Source organism: Thalassophryne amazonica, chromosome 3, assembly GCF_902500255.1.
Source record: "Thalassophryne amazonica chromosome 3, fThaAma1.1, whole genome shotgun sequence".
Taxonomy (NCBI): Eukaryota; Metazoa; Chordata; class Actinopteri; order Batrachoidiformes; family Batrachoididae; genus Thalassophryne; species Thalassophryne amazonica.
In genome coordinates this window covers 9,590,998-9,611,501 of record NC_047105.1, presented here as the reverse complement: position 1 = coordinate 9,611,501, position 20,504 = coordinate 9,590,998, and the positions used below count along the sequence as shown (strand labels likewise).

Genomic DNA, 20,504 nt, shown 5'->3' with positions numbered 1-20,504 from the left:
GGGCCACGTTAAAACTCTCCTCTCACCCTGCACGGTAACGGCAGCGGGAGCTGCCATAATGACACATGACTGCATTAATGTCACACATTCATCATCGCAGAGAAATTAGGCTGCGCTTCGGAACAGAAGTGCACTCATACTTCAACTTAAAAATGGCCCGACAAATGTGTAATGCCAACTAAATGAAAAGCAGCGTGGGAGAAATGTATTCCCCGGCGAGTCATCGCTGTAATGCAGTGATGGACTGCGTGATGGAAGCCACCACCTTTGCTGCTTCAGCTGATTCTTAAACAGCTGCCTGGCAGAAGGGACGTGATGAAATTCAGCCTAGAGCCTAGAGGCAACAGCCTAGAATAAAGCCTGGTGAGGCACATTTATCTTTAAAGCACTAAATGACGCCATCTGTCAGGTAGCAGCATCACGGTCACTGCTTAACGCGGTGAAGTTTTTCTTAGTGCCTCATGAACAGTTTTCAGCTCATACATAATAAATGGACTTCAGGAACTTGTTGATCGAATTACATCAGCAGTTTGCTTTTGGAAGAAGCAGCAGATTTGATGTCATGAGAGGAGGAGGACGGCGCGAGCATTTCGTGTTACGACAAACCACTGTTTTCTTTACTGATTAATCTGTCCATTGTTGTTGCAGTTAGGCTAAAATAAATCTGATGGATATGAGTTTTTTAAATAAAATGTTACTAGGGGAGCTATGACCACTACCTTTGCTACCTTTGTTTATATGTTGTTTAAAGGTGTTTTAGTGAACAACCATATTTTGGTGGCCATCTTGGACGCCATCTTGGATAACTGCCTTGAGGCCAGTTTTTATCTTTGGGAACATCCTGATTGTGTTTTGGGGTCATCTAAGGGCCCTGTCCCACTGGCGTTTAGGAGGATTTGCACATGAAATGAGGAGACAAAAGCTGAGCGTCCGCAACAAAGGTGGGCAGAAATGACAAATGTCCCTGGGTGGATCAGCGAATACATGTGGAAGAAAAGCGGATATAACAGGCAACAGAAGCAAAGGCGACCGCGGAGGCGCCCCCATGAGGGGCACAGCGGCCGTGATGCACTCGCTCCATCCGTGCCCACTCTGTCTGCATGCGCAACATACCATTTGCGACCGTGATGTGGCCATGCTGGGCACGCGTCATATCTGTTTTGCACACTGTCCCGGTCCGCCACTAAGCCGCGCCAACCCATCGGTTGCGAATATCAGCGTATGACAGGGGATATGCGGCGCGTTGGTTGTGTATGTCCTGCGTATGTCTTCAGTATGTGTTCAGGCAGTGATGCGGATCTCATCCGCAGCAGGATTTTTGAGCCGCTCAAAAATCCTGGCTGCGGACATGCGTGCCTCTGTGGATGATCACGGATGTGTTCGGATGGCAGTCAACTCATACAGGAATGTTACACGGTTATAGCGGTTGTTTGGCGGATGTGGGCCACTTCTGTGCGCATTCCATCTGCAAATCCTCCTAAACGCCAGTGGGACAGGGCCCTAAGGAACATAAAAAAGTTGGTTTGGTTTAGTCCTGGGGGGGGTGCAAAGGTAGTGGTCATAGCTCCCCTAGTATGTGGCAAAATAGCAAATATCTGATTTTAAAGTCCTGGCAAAAGCACTTAAAATGTTTTCTTTGTAGCTATGGAGTTGTATCAGGAAGGTCATCCAACATGGACCGTGTCAGTAAGGGCTGCCAATCGGTGCGACACAGTGCATTGTGGTCTATGTAACTTGGATCCAAACACTGACCTTGATTAGTGATATTGATCCCGTGCAACCAAAGTTTGACAAGCATAGTTTTGCACAAAATAGAAGTAATAATAATAAAATAATAATAATAATAACAATTATATTAATAGTGTGTACATGATAACAACAACCTAAACAATTTATAAATACATTAAGAAAGTAATTAATATTAAAAATGACATAATTAACAGGAAATAAAAGGGTTGAGTTCCTCTTCTATAAATTGTTGAGGTCTAAAAAGTTCTAAAAACATTCTAGACTGACACACTATTCCAACTCATTGCTTAACTGAAATGAAAAATGTCAGCTACCTCTTTTATAAACACAACCCAATCTAGAGCCTGTGGATTCCCACGGACAACACGCTAGTTTATTTACATAGTGCTAAATCACAACATAAGTCGGCTCAAGGTGCTTTACAGGGATAATTTTTAAACCTTACCAACCCCCCCTGAAAGAAGGAGGTGTAAGAAGAAGAAATAACACTTTAAACCCATCTATCCTTGCTAAAGCAGTTTAATCAGATTATCTATCCAAACTGGTTGAAAGTGCTGGTTTAGATCTATTAGTAAACAGAGCGTGTCGCGGCCTCAACCTTTCTCTAAAGTCTGGGTCTGTTAGTGAAGCTTAGGGCTAGTGGCAAGCGGTCACCTTAGTATTTATTCTGCTTTCCTGTTGCTTAATGCTGACGAATTATCCCTTAAGTGTAGTTTTTTCTGGCCGACTGATTCCGTTTTCTTTTTCTCTCTGTCTGAGATGTGGCTGGATCCACGTGCTGGATTGGATGATTTCTGTGGCGATGTGGGGCGGAACAGATCCAACGAATGGCTCAGTGACCCCAATCCCCTCCTGATGGTGGACTGGACGCCTGCATGGACTCTTGTCAATTGTTGTTGTGTTGTGTTCTGTATTGTAAACTTTTTTGTTAGAATGGCCCAAGCAGAGGGTCGCCCCTTTGAGTCTGGTCTGCTTGAGGTTTCTTCCTCAAATTATCAGAGGCAGTTTTTCCTTACCACTGTCACCTGTGTTCTTGCTCTAGGGGTTGGTAAGGTTAGACCTTACTTGTATGACGCGCCTGGAGGCAGCTTTTTCTGTTTTGGCTCTATATAAACTAAATAAATATATTTTTTTTAAATCCAGTCAAAATTAAGGCAATAACTGTTTTAAATTACTTTAAACCAGGTTTGACTGTTTTAAAGCAGTCTATCCTTCATGCATAGAACATCATTGAAGCAGTTCATCTAAGACGCAACAGCGTTACCAGGACCCCAAAAGTACTGCTACATACCACCACTAGATGCCAGCATTTAGTCACCACTTAGTCAGAGTAGGCCTGTCTGTATTTATTTTACATTATGGTCATTTTGCATGCTAAAAGATGTCAATATGACTCAAAATAAGAGGTTCACTGCTCATCACCTGCATTGATCATAATTTGAAAATTGCAAAGCTCAAAATGCAGTAGCTTTTACAAGTTATTGAAGACCCACTGTTTCACGGACTTAATCCTACGCATGCCCTGCTAATCGCAGGGAATAAAACAAAACAAGGAAGTCCTCCAGTTGAGATTTGAGAAGCATGAACTTATCAATTTTTTTATGCACCTGGACAAATATGTTTACGGTTGATTTCTGAGCCAGTGAATCAGAAGAATTACGGAACGTGCAAAAGCTCACATTGGTTTATTTGCATGTTCTCGTATTTATTGTTTCACATGTAGGTTGGTTAATTCAACTCATAGCTGTAAAATTAGTCATCGTTGCAGAATGCACAAAGTCATTAAATACCATGAACAGATTATCATCAACACAGTTAATAAATGAGGCTTCTTATCGCTCTGACCACCTCACAGAGGAAGTGGGTTCAGAGATAGTTTATCACTTGGAGCCTCGGTAACAGGGTAGAGTTCAGTTTTTCAAGCTGCACCCTGCTGCCTCACCTCCCAGAAGCTGTCTGTGGTCTCCTCCAGGCTGGCTGAGTCATCGTAGGATCCAGACATGGTCCGAGATTTGGTAGGACGGTTTCAGGACGTGGTGATCTGCAGCAGAATGATGTTCCTCATGCACTGGAAGGGAGGATTGCAGAGATCAGTGCGACATAAGCACATACAAAAATATCACTTTGTGCAACACTGGAGCCCGTGTTAGATCATGTGTTCACACCATCGTGGTCTTAATCTGGATACTGTGCTATAAACACTAATCATGTAGCATGAAACGATTGTGAAGAAAGACATTATAATCCATGGTCCTTGCCCATTATCTATATTACCACAGTCACTTCATCAAGGCACAGTGAGTCACCTGTTACAGTCCATGACCTCCGCCGGCCGCCATACCTTCAGAATATGTGCACTGGGCAACATATCGCTTTATTCATTTTTCACACATTTTGTTTTGCATTGACCACTCCACTGGTGTCCTTTTCCCATCATGTACTGTGCACATCTACAGCATCATCCTTCACAGCGAAGCAACCCTAAAGCTACGACCAACAGTGGCACCACAAAGCTTGGCCAGACTCCTGCGACCCGCCTCTTGGACTCACCCAAGGAAAGGTAAGATTTCCTATATAGAAACTTTTTCCTCAAATTTTGAATACTGACACACTGCTACTGTCATTTTCCCATCATGCATCGACCCCATCCCAGCTTTGCCAGCCTCCCGTGAGTATCACAGCTCTCAATGGATTTATTACACTTAATTCATGATTTCTTGGACTTACTGAGGATCCTTCTCTCATGCAAAAGGTTACGGAAAGTGTAAATATTTTAGACAGGCCTCCTCCAAGAAGATCCCGGTTCGGATCTACTTATGCCTCATTCTGCTTGTAGATCTGGAATTGCATCAGGAAGAACATTTGGTGTAAAAGTTATGCCAAATCAACATGTGGATCCAGAAAACCTGTGCAAAATTAACAGCAGAAGAAGTAACACGGTGTGTGTTCTGTTTTATTGCCTGACAACCAAGTTATGGCATTAGAGCTGCAGATAAGTGTTTTCATTGTTAGTTAATCTTTCAATGGCTTTTACAAGTAGGAACAACTGATTAATCATTTACTGTTTAAAATGTTAGAAATAGTTAAAAACAAACAACCCAAACAAAAAAATCCATCTTGTTTTCTCAAAAATCCAGAGACTTTCTTGGTGTTTACTTTTTTCAGCCAATGGTCCTTCAGATCCTTTATGATGAACCATATCTTGTCAATCTGTAGCACGTAGACTGATGTGAATTCAAGTGGTGGATGACAGGACACATTAAGTCGATTTCTGTAACAACCACTTAAACTTAATTTAAGCCAAACAGTTCTAAAACTTGACAAATACAGTTTCTGCTCTGTTTTATGTGCTTCAAATGTTTTAACAGCAGTTTATTTCAGTCTATTTTATTGGTGTTTCTCTCAAGTAAAATAGCACAGGCCCAAATCCTCACATTCGAAAGACAAGTCAAAATATGGCTTATTTTTCTTGATGAATTACAACTAATTGTTTAACTCGGAATCTGACAATTATTATTCTGTCCATAAGTATTTTATCCATCAAGTACTGTATTTTCTGGAGCATAAATTGCACCAGATTATAAAGTGCCACGTTTTTCCTTTATGTGAATTCACTTTTTAAACTCAGTGTTTCCATGGGGGTGAGTTTAACAACAGACAGGAACTCAGTGTAGCACACTGGCACATCACAACCTCTGCTGTAACTTAACATAAGGACTTTTAAATTCTAAAAATAAATAAGAGGGACAAATAAATGTGTGTCAACATACTGGTTGTTATTATGCAAGACGCTCTCAGCTTGTGGTGTGTACAAAAAGGACTGTTAAATTCCAAAAGCAAGCAAAATAACATATAGGATATTATTTGATGCACATGAACACAGATTGCTGGCCCACAACACCACAAAATATATGAGGGTCCATTAGTTTTGTTGTTTGTTTGTTTTTTTTAGAATTTTTATCAGCTCTTGCAGGCATCCATTTCAAAATGAGCAAATATCTGCACAAAAACAATAACGTTTATCAGTTTGAACATTAAATATCTTGTCTTTGTGGTGTATTCAATTAAATATAGGTTGAAGAGGATTTGAAAATCATTGTATTCTGTTTTTATTTATATTTCACACAACGTCCCAACTTCATTGGAATTGGGCTTGTATCATTGTCCTAAGCGACATACAAGATTGATGAACACTTTTACTTTCCAAACACTCATGTTAGGTACCAGCTATCTATAAAACCACGATTGACTTCATGAACCATCAGTGCATTTGTGTTTCATCTGATATTTTACATTGTATTGCTCTCCTGAGACGACTGTCAAAGTTAATGACCGGCTACTACTTTGCAGTGGCGCTGATTCACACATCCCCTGCAGCAGAGCTGTCATCCCCAATTTAGACAATGAACATTATCCCAAGATTTGGTTGGAACATTCTAAGGAATCTGCAGCAGGCATAAGACATGAATAATGACACCGGCAATGAAATGACGGCACAAAATGACACCCAGAGTGTAAAGAGAGAAAATTATTTTATCCAAAATAGAAATACTTTCCTGAGTCACAGAACCTTCACATGCTGAACTGACCATTTCATAAAGCAGAATTACAGACGGCCTCTGTTCTTTTGTCTTCTTCATTTGCACAGAACGAAAACTACCAAACTGCTACTCTTTAAATTTTCAGGCATCACTGCAGCTACTGATTATTTCTGTCAGTTTTTTTTTATTGATTTTTATTGACTCAACAATCTTCCACAAATCAATGTTGTGTTTTCAAATGTCAAAACCCTGAGACGTTAACTACCTCTTGAAGAAAATTCACAAAAAAAGCAGATCCTCACAGAGATCCTCACTTTTGTTAGATAACATAACATCTAGGAGTGTGCGCTGGAAGCACCAGTTTAATAATACCCAATTTCCTTTTTGCATCCTGCCACTGATTGAGAGGACTGTTATTAGGAATTATTGTATCTCCATCAACGCTTTATGATGTCATAATGCCAGAATGTTAAAGAAAAATGATCAAAAAATTCAGTGGCCCAGATGAATCTAAGAACTCATATTTAATTTGTTCTTACAGATTAGTCTGACTCCTCTCCTACTGAAGTTCATTTCACACCCGTTGATCTGACATGGGGTGAGCTTTATATGATGATGGACAGTTAGCATTCATAACTACAGCTAGGCTAGGGTAGCCCTACTATTATTGCTTCTCTACTGGTTGCTCTCATGGAGGAACAGATCAGGAAAGTGGGCAGATCAGGGTCCACGATGAGGCAGAAATCCACAGAGGAGATTACAGGCTTTATTTGGTAGACTGGATTCCTGGCTCGCAGTCATTAAAGTTAAGCATTGGCGACTAAATAATGTCATAGCAAAGGTGTGTACATTATGTTGAACTACATATGAAGTCGATGTTGTAACTTGGTTGCCTAGCCTAACTGTAGATAATTTACAAATTGTTGCCGTGTTGAATTTATGATGTGACAAAGAAGGTGCCAATACAAACAAAAGAGCAGCTGCCAAACGACCAAACGTAAAACTCCTTCATTTGGCAGATGTAATTTGGTTGCTGGAGCCCGTGTGTGCTCTCTGAGGACACCTTATATAAAAATACAGTAGTGTTCAGAATAATAGTAGTGCTATGTGACTAAAAAGATTAATCCAGGTTTTGAGTATATTTCTTATTGTTACATGGGAAACAAGGTACCAGTAGATTCAGTAGATTCTCACAAATCCAACAAGACCAAGCATTCATGATATGCACACTCTTAAGGCTATGAAATTGGGCTATTAGTAAAAAAAGTAGAAAAGGGGGTGTTCACAATAATAGTAGCATCTGCTGTTGACATTACAAACTCAAAACAATTATGTTCAAACTGCTTTTTTTAGCAATCCTGTGAATCACTAAACTAGTATTTAGTTGTATAACCAGTTTTTCATGATTTCTTCACATCTGCAAGGCATTAATTTTGTTGGTTTGGAACCAAGATTTTGCTGGTTTACTAGTGTGCTTGGGGTCATTGTCTTGTTGAAACACCCATTTCAAGGGCATGTCCTCTTCAGCATAAGGCAACGTGACCTCTTCAAGTATTTTGACATATCCAAACTGATCCATGATACCTGGTATGTGATATATAGGCCCAACACTATAGTAGGACAAACATGCCCATATCATGATGCTTGCACCACCATGCTTCACTGTCTTCACTGTGAACTGTGGCTTGAATTCTCACAAACTGTCTGCGGCCCTTGGACCCAAAAAGAACAATTTTACTCTCATCAGTCCACAAAATATTCCTCCATTTCTCTTTAGGCCAGTTGATGTGTTCTTTGGCAAATTGTAACCTCTTCTGCACACGTCTTTTATTTAACAGAGGGACTTTGTGGGGGATTCTTGCACATAAATTAGCTTCACACAGGCGTCTTCTAACTGTCACAGCACTTACAGGTAACTCCAGACTGTCTTTGATCATCCTGGAGCTGATCAGTGGGTGAGCCTTTGCCATTCTGGTTATTCTTCTATCCATTTTGATGGTTGTTTTCCATTTTCTTCCACGCGTCTCTGGTTTTTTTTTGTCCATTTTAAAGCATTGGAGATCATTGTAGATGAACAGCCTATAATTTTTTGCACCTGCGTATAAGTTTTCTCCTCTCCAATCAACTTTTTAATCAAACTACACTGTTCTTCTGAACAATGTCTTGAACGTCCCATTTTCCTCAGGCTTTCAAAGAGAAAAGCATGTTCAACAGGTGCTGGCTTCATCCTTAAATAGGGGACACCTGATTCACACCTGTTTGTTCCACAAAATTGATGAACTCACTGACTGAATGCCACACTACTATTATTGTGATAACCCCCTTTTCTACTTTTTTTTGCTAATAGCCCAATTTCATAGCCTTAAGAGTGTGCATATCATGAATGCTTGGTCTTGTTGGATTTGTGAGAATCTACTGAATCTACTGGTACCTTGTTTCCCATGTAACAATAAGAAATATACTCAAAACCTGGATTAATCTTTTTAGTCACATAGTACTACTATTATTCTGAACACTACGGTGTATATATATATACACACACACACACACACACACACACACACACACTTTGTGTTATGCAAAGTAAAGTTGTGAAAGTCTAGTTATCTTGTGGAGGTTATGTGCTGTTGTGTCGGCGAGAAAAATTACTTCTCTGCAAGAAGGTGCAAAATGCACATCTCCTGACCTCCACGGTTTAGTTTTTATGGTAATACAGCTCATAAATGGTATATGGTGGCTTCGCCCCTTGCATGTACATGCAGCAGATAGTTTGAATCCATCCCAACTTTTCCCTGCGGACACTCTGTTTACTTTAGATATTTGCACAAACACAAACCGCAAAGGTAATAGAACACGGGGACAGAATGAAGTTGAATTTCAAAAAGGCAAAGGCTATACACCCAACCGTTGGGCAGATAAATATAATGTCTTATCTTATTCGCCCAACCGTGATCGTGTATTTGACACGTTTTGAGCATCTAAACTACATTTTTTACACCACTTTTTAAGGCTCTATTGTGGCATATGTTTGACACATTTAATGGCGTCGTCTTTAATTACTGCGATAACACCGCAATGGATCAAAACAGACAAACTTCATAAGCATTTTGAACGGAAGCTTGTTAATGACAACGAAACAGTTTGTGAACAAAATGCTGCTTGTTGGCTGTAAGATGGTGTTAGTTTGACACTGTTCCCTGGGTGTGATGAGTCAAACAGAACCACTTTAGATCACAGCCCCTCCACGGGGTGCAAACCCTCCCACAGCCGGCGAGAAAATATCCGCCTTTTTTCCCCCCTGCATTGAAACCGGAAGTGAGCTTACAAACGTGCTCATTGATCGGTTGTGGTTGGGCATATATGCTCGTGAATTTACTTTATTGACCCAATGGTTGGGCGTATAGCCACTCCGTGTCAAAAACCACGGCGTGTGGGTGAGATACACGCAACAAACACACCACAAAACCAAACAGTGCACAAACATTCTGCTCAAGTGGATAATGAGAATGAAATGACAAGAGCATCAAGTCAGGGTTCAATGCGGCGACACGCCAGCTGCAGGCTGACGGAGCTGCTGCAGGAGCGCAACTAAATGTCAACAAACAGATGATGCTGTGAAGGTATCAGATAAGGATTCACTCTGCGATGTTCTACTGTTTGATCGGTGAAGTGGGGTCATTTTTGTACCACAGGCATTTAGTGACGAGCCAATGTGTGCAGACGCCATGGGGCGTATCCTGATTATCTTGAGCGCACGGTCTAAAGTGCATAGCAAGAATACATTTGGGCTGCGTCCAACTCCACTTTGCTGTTTATACAGTGTGAAATCTGACTGCAAAGTGAGGCACAGGATGCAAAGGGTGGGTTTTGGGCAAAACATGAATTAAACCCCAGACCGGCATCTGTCATTGTCTCTATAAGATGAGCATGCGGGCGGAATTGTTATTTAAATGGCAAACACAAGTGAGGAGTTTTTCTGTGTAGGCTCTCAGTTGTCCAGGTGGTTTCCATAGTAGAGAAGCTTGAATCTTCGACTGGACTGGGTTGCTTGACGCGAGGACGTTTCGCTTCAAATCGCAGAAGCTTCCTCAGCTAAAATTCTTGCTCTGATGGTCTGACTTCTGTCTTGACTCTTGTAGAGAAGAATAATCAAGAAGTCACAAAAGCTGGAGTTTTAAACCTAACCAGACCCCTCCTACCGAGAGGCAGACTGCTATAGGCTGGTGACTAAACAATAGCTCTAATTAGCACCTATTGTGCTCTAGTTAGCACCCTCCTAATGACAGGACAGCTGTCCCTCTCCTGATGGCTCCCTTGACGACTCTGCTGATGACGTGAATGACTCATTACCATGAACAAAAAACTGAAACTCCTTTGACCTGAGTACCCCATTGTAAACAGGGGATAAAGTGTGTCTCAGACCCCCTCCCCGGTTAAGGCTGGGTTTCCTTGACCCCTCTCTCAAACCATTTCTTCTCTCTGGCTAATATTTTAACTTCTTTGTCCTCAAACGTGTGGTTAGTGTCTTTAAGGTGGAAATGAACTGTAAACTGAGGTCCACTGGCGCCCTATCTGCGGTGCTGGTATAGCCTTTTGTGTAAAGTCAATCTTCCATTCCAGCTTATTAATTAATCAAAAACCCAGACAGAGCTTTAATTCATTTGAAAGCTTGACTCTTAGTCTTGTCCATCCAAATTGGAAGTCCCAAAAACCAGTTTTATTTGTTGTTATCTATCGTCCTCCTGGTCATTACTGTGAGTTTCTCTGTGAATTTTCAGAACTTTTGTCTGACTTAGTGCTTAGCTCAGATAAGATAATTATAGTGGGCGATTTTAACATCCACACAGATGCTGAGAATGACAGCCTCAACACTGCATTTAATCTATTATTAGACTCTAGACTTATTGGCTTTGCTCAAAATGTAAATGAGTCCACCCACCACTTTAATCATATCTTAGATCTTGTTCTGACTTATGGTATGGAAATTGAAGACTTAACAGTATTCCCTGAAAACTCCCTTCTGTCTGATCATTTCTTAATAACATTTACATTTACTCTGATGGACTACCCAGCAGTGGGGAATAAGTTTCATTACACTAGAAGTCTTTCAGAAAGCGCTGTAACTAGGTTTAAGGATATGTTTCCTTCTTTATGTTCCCTAATGCCATATACCAACACAGTGCAGAGTAGCTACCTAAACTCTGTAAGTGAGATAGAGTATCTCGTCAATAGTTTTACATCCTCATTGAAGACAACTTTGGATGCTGTAGCTCCTCTGAAAAAGAGAGCTTTAAATCAGAAGTGCCTAACTCCGTGGTATAACTCACAAACTCGCAGCTTAAAGCAGATAACCCGTAAGTTGGAGAGGAAATGGCATCTCACTAATTTAGAAGATCTTCACTTAGCCTGGAAAAAGAGTCTGTTGCTCTATAAAAAAGCCCTCCGTAAAGCTAGGACATCTTACTACTCATCACTAATTGAAGAAAATAAGAACAACCCCAGGTTTCTTTTCAGCACTGTAGCCAGGCTGACAAAGAGTCAGAGCTCTACTGAGCCGAGTATTCCTTTAACTTTAACTAGTAATGACTTCATGACTTTCTTTGCTAATAAAATTTTAACTATTAGAGAAAAAATTACTCATAACCATCCAAAAGACGTATCGTTATCTTTGGCTGCTTTCAGTGATGCCGGTATTTGGTTAGACTCTTTCTCTCAGATTGTTCTGTCTGAGTTATTTTCATTAGTTACTTCATCCAAACCATCAACATGTCTATTAGACCCCATTCCTACCAGGCTGCTCAAGGAAGCCCTACCATTATTTAATGCTTCGATCTTAAATATGATCAATCTATCTTTATTAGTTGGCTATGTACCACAGGCTTTTAAGGTGGCAGTAATTAAACCATTACTTAAAAAGCCATCACTTGACCCAGCTATCTTAGTTAATTATAGGCCAATCTCCAACCTTCCTTTTCTCTCAAAAATTCTTGAAAGGGTAGTTGTTAAACAGTTAACTGATCATCTGCAGAGGAATGGTCTATTTGAAGAGTTTCAGTCAGGTTTTAGAATTCATCATAGTACAGAAACAGCATTAGTGAAGGTTACAAATGATCTTCTTATGGCCTTGGACAGTGGACTCATCTCTGTGCTTGTTCTGTTAGACCTCAGTGCTGCTTTTGATACTGTTGACCATAAAATTTTATTACAGAGATTAGAGCATGCCATAGGTATTAAAGGCACTGCGCTGCGGTGGTTTGAATCACATTTGTCTAATAGATTACAATTTGTTCATGTAAATGGGGAATCTTCTTCACAGACTAAAGTTAATTATGGAGTTCCACAAGGTTCTGTGCTAGGACCAATTTTATTCACTTTATACATGCTTCCCTTAGGCAGTATTATTAGACGGTATTGCTTAAATTTTCATTGTTACGCAGATGATACCCAGCTTTATCTATCCATGAAGCCAGAGGACACACACCAATTAGCTAAACTGCAGGATTGTCTTACAGACATAAAGACATGGATGACCTCTAATTTCCTGCTTTTAAACTCAGATAAAACTGAAGTTATTGTACTTGGCCCCACAAATCTTAGAAACATGGTGTCTAACCAGATCCTTACTCTGGATGGCATTACCCTGACCTCTAGTAATACTGTGAGAAATCTTGGAGTCATTTTTGATCAGGATATGTCATTCAAAGCGCATATTAAACAAATATGTAGGACTGCTTTTTTGCATTTACGCAATATCTCTAAAATCAGAAAGGTCTTGTCTCAGAGTGATGCTGAAAAACTAATTCATGCATTTATTTCCTCTAGGCTGGACTATTGTAATTCATTATTATCAGGTTGTCCTAAAAGTTCCCTAAAAAGCCTTCAGTTAATTCAAAATGCTGCAGCTAGAGTACTGACGGGGACTAGAAGGAGAGAGCATATCTCACCCATATTGGCCTCTCTTCATTGGCTTCCTGTTAATTCTAGAATAGAATTTAAAATTCTTCTTCTTACTTATAAGGTTTTGAATAATCAGGTCCCATCTTATCTTAGGGACCTTGTAGTACCATATCACCCCAATAGAGCGCTTCGCTCTCAGACTGCAGGCTTACTTGTAGTTCCTAGGGTTTGTAAGAGTAGAATGGGAGGCAGAGCCTTCAGCTTTCAGGCTCCTCTCCTGTGGAACCAGCTCCCAATTCAGATCAGGGAGACAGACACCCTCTCTACTTTTAAGATTAGGCTTAAAACTTTCCTTTTTGCTAAAGCTTATAGTTAGGGCTGGATCAGGTGACCCTGAACCATCCCTTAGTTATGCTGCTATAGACGTAGACTGCTGGGGGGTTCCCATGATGCACTGTTTCTTTCTCTTTTTGCTCTGTATGCACCACTCTGCATTTAATCATTAGTGATCGATCTCTGCTCCCCTCCACAGCATGTCTTTTTCCTGGTTCTCTCCCTCAGCCCCAACCAGTCCCAGCAGAAGACTGCCCCTCCCTGAGCCTGGTTCTGCTGGAGGTTTCTTCCTGTTAAAAGGGAGTTTTTCCTTCCCACTGTAGCCAAGTGCTTGCTCACAGGGGGTCGTTTTGACCGTTGGGGTTTTACATAATTATTGTATGGCCTTGCCTTACAATATGAAGTGCCTTGGGGCAACTGTTTGTTGTGATTTGGCGCTATATAAAAAAATTGATTGATTGATTGAAGCACAAAGCACTTTGCAATTATACCTCACATTCACCCATTCACACAGACACATTCACACACCAATGTCAGGGTGCTGCCATGCAATGTGCTCACTGCACACCGGGAGCAACTCAGGGATTAAGGACCTTGCCCAGGGGCCCTAAGCGATATTCCAGTCTAGCTGGGTTTTGGACCGAGAATTCTCTGGTCTGAAGCCCAACGTATAACCACTAGACCATCACCTCCCCAAACACAAGGACAAGCAGAGTGTACATACCTTGTGAACCTGCCTACATAGGAGACATCTGAATATTCTGCCATATAAACAGCAGAAAAACTACACACTTACATATTGAATGCTATTTGATGCAGTTTGGATAAAACAAGTCATCAGATGGGCACGGATTGTTGGCCCACAGTAGCATGGAGAACTCAACAGTGGATTTATGCAGAAGTTCTCAGATTGTGGTGTGTAACACAAGGACAGTTAAATTCCAACTATAAGCAAGACGAACAAATAAATGTGAGATGGACAACATACTGGATTATACTATGCTGGACATACTGGTTATTTGAAGCTTGGACAAAAGAAATCACTAGATGTACACAGACCACTTGCCCACAGCATTGGAAACACTACAATAAAAACATGAGTCCATTTGATTTTTTTTTTTAATGAGCTCTTTATTTTGGGATGTTTATGCATTGTTGTTTTGGTATTTACTGTTTTATTTTTTTGAGCTTTCTGTGTTTATTGCTTTGATTACTGGGAAATTACTGTACAAATAGTAATTCATAGTAATTCTTCATAATAATAATAATAGGTTCCTTGTATTCTGTGAGTACTTGGTGAATAAAAGCTATTCTGATTCTGATAATAATTATAATAATAACAATTATATAATGGCTGAATGGATCCTTGTCATTTGATTGGTGGGTTGTATGTCACTTGACATGGATTATTCGTACCATTTGCCATTGTGTTTCATTGACCGTGCAATAGTTCTTTATAGCGTGCAATTTTGGTGCTATATGAAATGTGCTATTGCATGCCCCGTCCACCGTGCATGCTCACACTACCAGGGGTGGCATTTAGCTAAACATAGTGGAGTTTGTTTTGCTGGTGGACGACGATTTGAAGGTGATAATTGTTCTAACACAAAAAATCTAATCCACTATCAGTGGTGGGCACAGATAACCAAAAAATTTATTTTGATAACAGATAATCTGATAACTGAAAAGTTATCTTTGATAAAGATAAACCACCCAAAAATGTATCGGAAGTTACAGATAACCGATAAATTCCAGTATTGTCTCTGCTACATTTGCAACTACTAACAAGCTGAATTTGAGTTTTAACACCACGATCGCCTTTTGAAGCATCAAAAGCGACAATAGACCCAAACAATGAGCCCGCACTTCTATGTTTGAACATCCTGCCCCCTGCTGGAAGCTCTTGTTTACTACACGGCTTCCAGCACAGAAGCACCCTGAGAGCAGCCACAAAGCCAGCTCTCTACCAATCACAACGCTCCGGTCAGGCGGAGGTCTTGGAAAATAAAGTCATGCTGACTTATGGTTTGGTGTGAATACTAATAGAATAACTCCATTAATGTCAATTCTGTCATTTGTACAAAGTTAACATATAACATATCTTTTAATGTTGAATAATGCACTAATTCTGAGGTTTTGTAACAAACACTGAGAGATTGCAAAGGATTCTGGGTAAAAGTGCCTCTGCTAAACACTGATTGGTTCAGTCATTCATTATGTAAACCAACACATTAATGTGATGTGTGTCGTGTGTTGGTGTTTACAGATAAATGTGCTTTTGTAAAATATTCCATTTTTTATTTGTAAAAACAGGCATTTTTACAGAGCCCTGAAAGTGTCATCACAAAATGTTTTGCATGTGAAGAGAATGTGTGCTCATTTGATTAGTGCCGTGTGCATGTTTTATGATGTTGTAAAACGTGCACTCAATATTGACACATAAATGGTGGCTTTACACTGTGCGAGTTTTGGCCCTTTTTCAGATGATTTTTCATTCGTGCGAGAATTTTTTGGACCGAGTTAAAGGTTAATCGCGCGTCCTGCATCGTGTAGTGTACATCGTGTACATGGAGTAACAAGCTGCGTTTAACATCTCACAACCATCTCCTGATCGCAGATCATATGGTCGAATGAAAATCAAACCTGTTTGATATTATTCTGGTCGGCCGTTGTGAGGTTATCCTGCTGCTAAAGAGCTACAAGCGTCCAACCGCTCGCACTGTGCCTGTGCAAACACCGCAGAGCTGTCTTGTAATGTTTTTTTGTTGTTGTTTTGTTTTGTTTTTAAACTTTGATGTCTCCCATTGAGAGTTTTTGTAAATTAACCCCTTAACGCCTGAATTTATATAGCTGTATATAAAAAAATGTTTTGTGTGTGTTTTTGCCTTTAAGTAGATGGTAAATAATGGTGAGATCATTAATTTCACTTTTGCACAAAAATAAGTCGTAATTTTGGTATTTGGTAATAATTTATGTTATAATGTTCTAATAATAATACTGGTATGTTGCAAATATGCAACAGCAGGCATACTGGTCAGTTTGGTATGTTGCATATTTGAGTCAATTATTGTAGCATATATGCGACAATAGGCATTAAGGGGTTAAGTCTGAAAAAAAGCTTACGTTTTGCTTCTGGAAACAAGTTCGACGTGTGGTTTTTGAATGTACAATGTGTGTGAGAACATAAATCGTGTGCTCTGAACGTTTGTGGTACAGTTTGAACTGAGAGTACAGTGATTAAAAGTATCAGAGTGTCTGCTCAGCTTCAGGACGAATACTGCCATGAACTGCCATGAACACTACTGGCCAGTAGATGGCAGTAGAGGCCTTGAAAACTTGCCAAAACAAAATTCCAGATAATCCGTGTCTGCTACATTTAAGATGCATGGAATTTAACAAATGCAAATACAATAACAATGTCTATAAACCCAGAGAATATATTCACAAGAGTTTTCGGCACTAGAGTCTAATGCTGCTGTCCGTGGAGCCTGAACAGAGTCTCTGAAATGCATTTCTCATGTCGTGAACATACTGAAATTACTCTATCCTACCCATAATGCACTGCTGGGCACAGCATGTGCTCACTAAAACCTTAAAAATTAGCACATTACTTTAAAATTACGAGGGTAGGCTGAAAAGTTCTAAGGCTCCCCATGAAGGAGTAATGCATTAACTGCATTATAGTGAGCCTTAGAACTTTTCAGCCTACCCTCGTAAAACATATATCTGATATTTTCACTTTATAAAACTTCAGACATGACAGTAATTTTAAATAACTTGTCCAAAATTAGTTTGGTTAAAAATTGAACCATAAGTTAAAAATGTATGCCTCTGGATGACTTGGGTGATATTGCCATCATATCAGTATGGTGTTAAAGGAAATGATTTTTTTTTTTTTTTGTGACCAGTTCTCTTTTGCCTTCAGAGGGTAGAGCAGTTCCTCCTGAAAGCAGCTCTCTTCTGTTTGCAGAGGGTAGAACTATCCATCTGTCAGGAAACTTTTAACAGGTAGGTGCTCAACTGATTTTAAATTTTAAAAATGTTTGCTGCTGTTCAGCTTTGTTTACTACGTTATCAGTCTAAAAGTTATCGGACAAAATTTATCGGAAGATAATTAGTCTGATAATGGTTTTTAAAGTTATCTAAAAAGATAATCCAATAATGAAAACATTATCTTCGATAATTATCTGTTATTGGATTACCCACTACGCTATAAGCCGTCTGGAAGCATGAAGAGCTGTTAGGATGAAGATGATGAAGTTAGGATAAAAAGCTGGACAAATTTCTGATGTGATTTTTCACTGGAGTGAGGAAATCAGACGGCAGTCTGTGCTAAATGTGGCACAATGCCAGGATTGTTTTTTGCAAGTTGACTGAGAACAATTTTGGACTCCTATTTAAAGTTTGTGTTGGACTGTTGACATCAAAGCACCAATGACGAACACCAAATTGTAAGCCCATTTTCTGTTGTTTATAAATTAATAAAATATCAAATGACAAGGATCTATTTCACCGTCATATAAAAAAATAATGAATGTTTTTTTTCATTCTTTCAATGGAACGAATATTTAATTTTGTGAAATATCAAATGAAATATTTGTACCATTGAACTCTGAAAGGGCAGCACAGTGGATTAATGGTTAGCACGGGTACCTCACAGCAAGAAGGTCATGGGTTTGATTCCCACCTGTGGCCTTTCTGTGTGGAGTTTGCGTGTTCTCCCCGTGTTTGCGTGGGTTCTCTCAGCATGTTCCGGCTTCCTCCCACATCCAAAGACATGCAGGTTAGGTAGAATGAAAAGTTTAAATTGTCCGTAGGTGTGCGTGCGGGTGTGAATGTGTTTGTTTGTCTATACTTGGCCCTGCGACAGACTGGCGTCCTGTCCAGGGTGAACCCTGCCTCATGCTCTATGACTGCTGGGATAGGCTCCAACCCCCCACCACCCTTGATTGGAGTAAGCGGTTGAAGATGAGTGAGTGAGTGAGTGGGTGAGTGAACTCATAAACATTCTCTATTTGTATATAATAATAATAAGAAATGCACAATTTTTTCACTAAGTTGCAGGACCTCCAAAAGTAGTAAAAAACAACAACGACGACGACGAAAAACCCCCAAACAAGCAAAAACAAAATCAAACAAAAATCCTGCGAGCTATAATCTGGACAATGCCTCACTCTCACGATTTATGGAATTATTTCTTTGATTTTATCTCTTTTGTGGAAATTCAGGATGGAGCCCTGAACTACTTTCCTTATGGGGACAATACAGCATATCAAATCAAGATCAAAGATCAAAGATCAACGATGCTGTGGCTACTCTAAACAGAAACAGCCAAAAGAAGACAACCAAAAGTTTCAAAGATTCAAGCGCCAACATGTGCTGTCTGCGCGATTTTTAGCCGAGGTCTCTGGCCAATTAGAAGACGATGGTTAGATCAGTGACCTCAAAAAGTAGGGTTTCATGTGTAGTCGAGAAGACAAATATGAAACAATAGAAACAGAGTGATGTGCTTTGATAGGAGGTCAGGGGGAGGGGTGGGAGCTGCATGGGTATCTGGGTCAACCATGGACCAAGAGATTGAGCAACATTTTTTGACAATGGAGGAGAGAGATGAAATAGAGAAGAAACAGCGAGTTAGGAGGTGATGAGTCTGAAACCAAAAATAGAGTCATTTGAGAGCATTTCTGCAGTAGTCCAGGTTAAATAAATGCCTTGTCTGGACACAGAGGGCATTGTGGGTAGAGAGCTGGGTGTTTATCATGCTTGGTTAATCCATTAGCTACGTGCACACAGGGGTTTTTTGTTAGGATCAGCTCTCACAGAGAGGCGCCTATTATACATTTTTTACCAGAAAGTCTTCATTTTCTTAACAAATTCAACAAGTCAAACTCAAACAGGCAACACATCGATGTGGCTGCATTTCTAACAAAGTGCACAATATCCAGGATTTGTTCATTAGAGAAAGGGAAAAAACACATGTACCCTACCCACTCCCACACACAAAAACACTCAAACATACCCTCGACGTATCGCCGCCACTTCATTTGTCTGATTCATGCTTCACTCTTTCTTCTATTTCCCATCAGTCTCAACACCAGCATCCTCAAAAATAAGTGAATCCAAGAGGATCGAGAATTCTCATCACTCTAATGCAAAGTGCACAGGCACCAAACCCGCGACTCCCAGCGCCCTCACCGCACAGACAGCGAGCCACGGTCTCAAATCCTTCAGGCTACTGCAGACAAAGACCTCCAAAAGAGCACAGCCCCCCGCCAGAGCAACAAAAGCTTACCCACAGTCCTCCATTAATGGGACACGGCGACTGAGGCTGCAGTGTTGGGAGAAAAAGAGACACGCGGGCTGTGCTCAGCCCCTCGCCTCCTCCTCGCCTCCCCTCCTGTCTGATGATTTTTTTGTCAAGTCCTGTTCTCGCTCTCAAAGAGCTAACGGAGCTCCGACCTGAGATCTGCCCGCCTGCAGCACCGTGCAGGAGACGTAGAATTCCCAGTAAGTGATAATCCCCTCGTGTGTTGCTTGAATGGCTCAGCCGGATGTCTGCTTAATGAGCACCGTGGATGCTGACGTGAGGACGAGCAAAGCATCAACAGCATGACGACGAAAAGGTCAGCAATGACACAGAAGACCAGGTTTGGAGCAGGTGCTGGGCAATGCCTGACCTCAAACTTTCCAGACAGACCTACGTTCTATCCTCATCTCGCAAATATGAATAAATACACGTGACTGTAGTGCCAAAGTTGAATCTTCAGGCTTCACAATACAATGTTCAAAAGAAATGCAACAAACCACATTTGAGGAATGAAAGCACTGAACACCACCAAATTCAGAACCAAACATCCCTACAAAAAAATCCATTATCATCACGAAACTGTTTTCAGTATCATAGCAAGTCCTCCTGACACTGACACCAAACACACACACACACACACACACACACACACACACACACACACACACACACACACA

The 20,504-nt window shown here is 40.5% G+C and overlaps 1 protein-coding gene across 3 annotated transcripts in view; it reads right to left on the bottom strand.

Annotated features, from left to right (window-relative positions):
• The window catches only part of pacsin1b (protein kinase C and casein kinase substrate in neurons 1b), a 34,514-nt gene extending 14,400 nt beyond the window's left edge, over window positions 1-20,114 (bottom strand). The window contains exons 1-2 of one of the 3 annotated variants that reach the window (XM_034165621.1): window positions 19,813-20,114; window positions 3,692-3,817 (exon numbers count right to left, since the gene is read on the bottom strand). In XM_034165621.1, coding sequence (XP_034021512.1) covers window positions 3,692-3,751 — 60 coding nt within the window. In that variant the 5' untranslated portion in view covers window positions 3,752-3,817; window positions 19,813-20,114. Of the gene's footprint in view, window positions 1-3,691; window positions 3,819-19,538; window positions 19,627-19,812 lie in introns of those variants that run through there. The other 2 variants (XM_034165633.1, XM_034165626.1) reach the window with 2 other exon arrangements.
• Window positions 20,115-20,504: the final 390 nt, after the last annotated feature.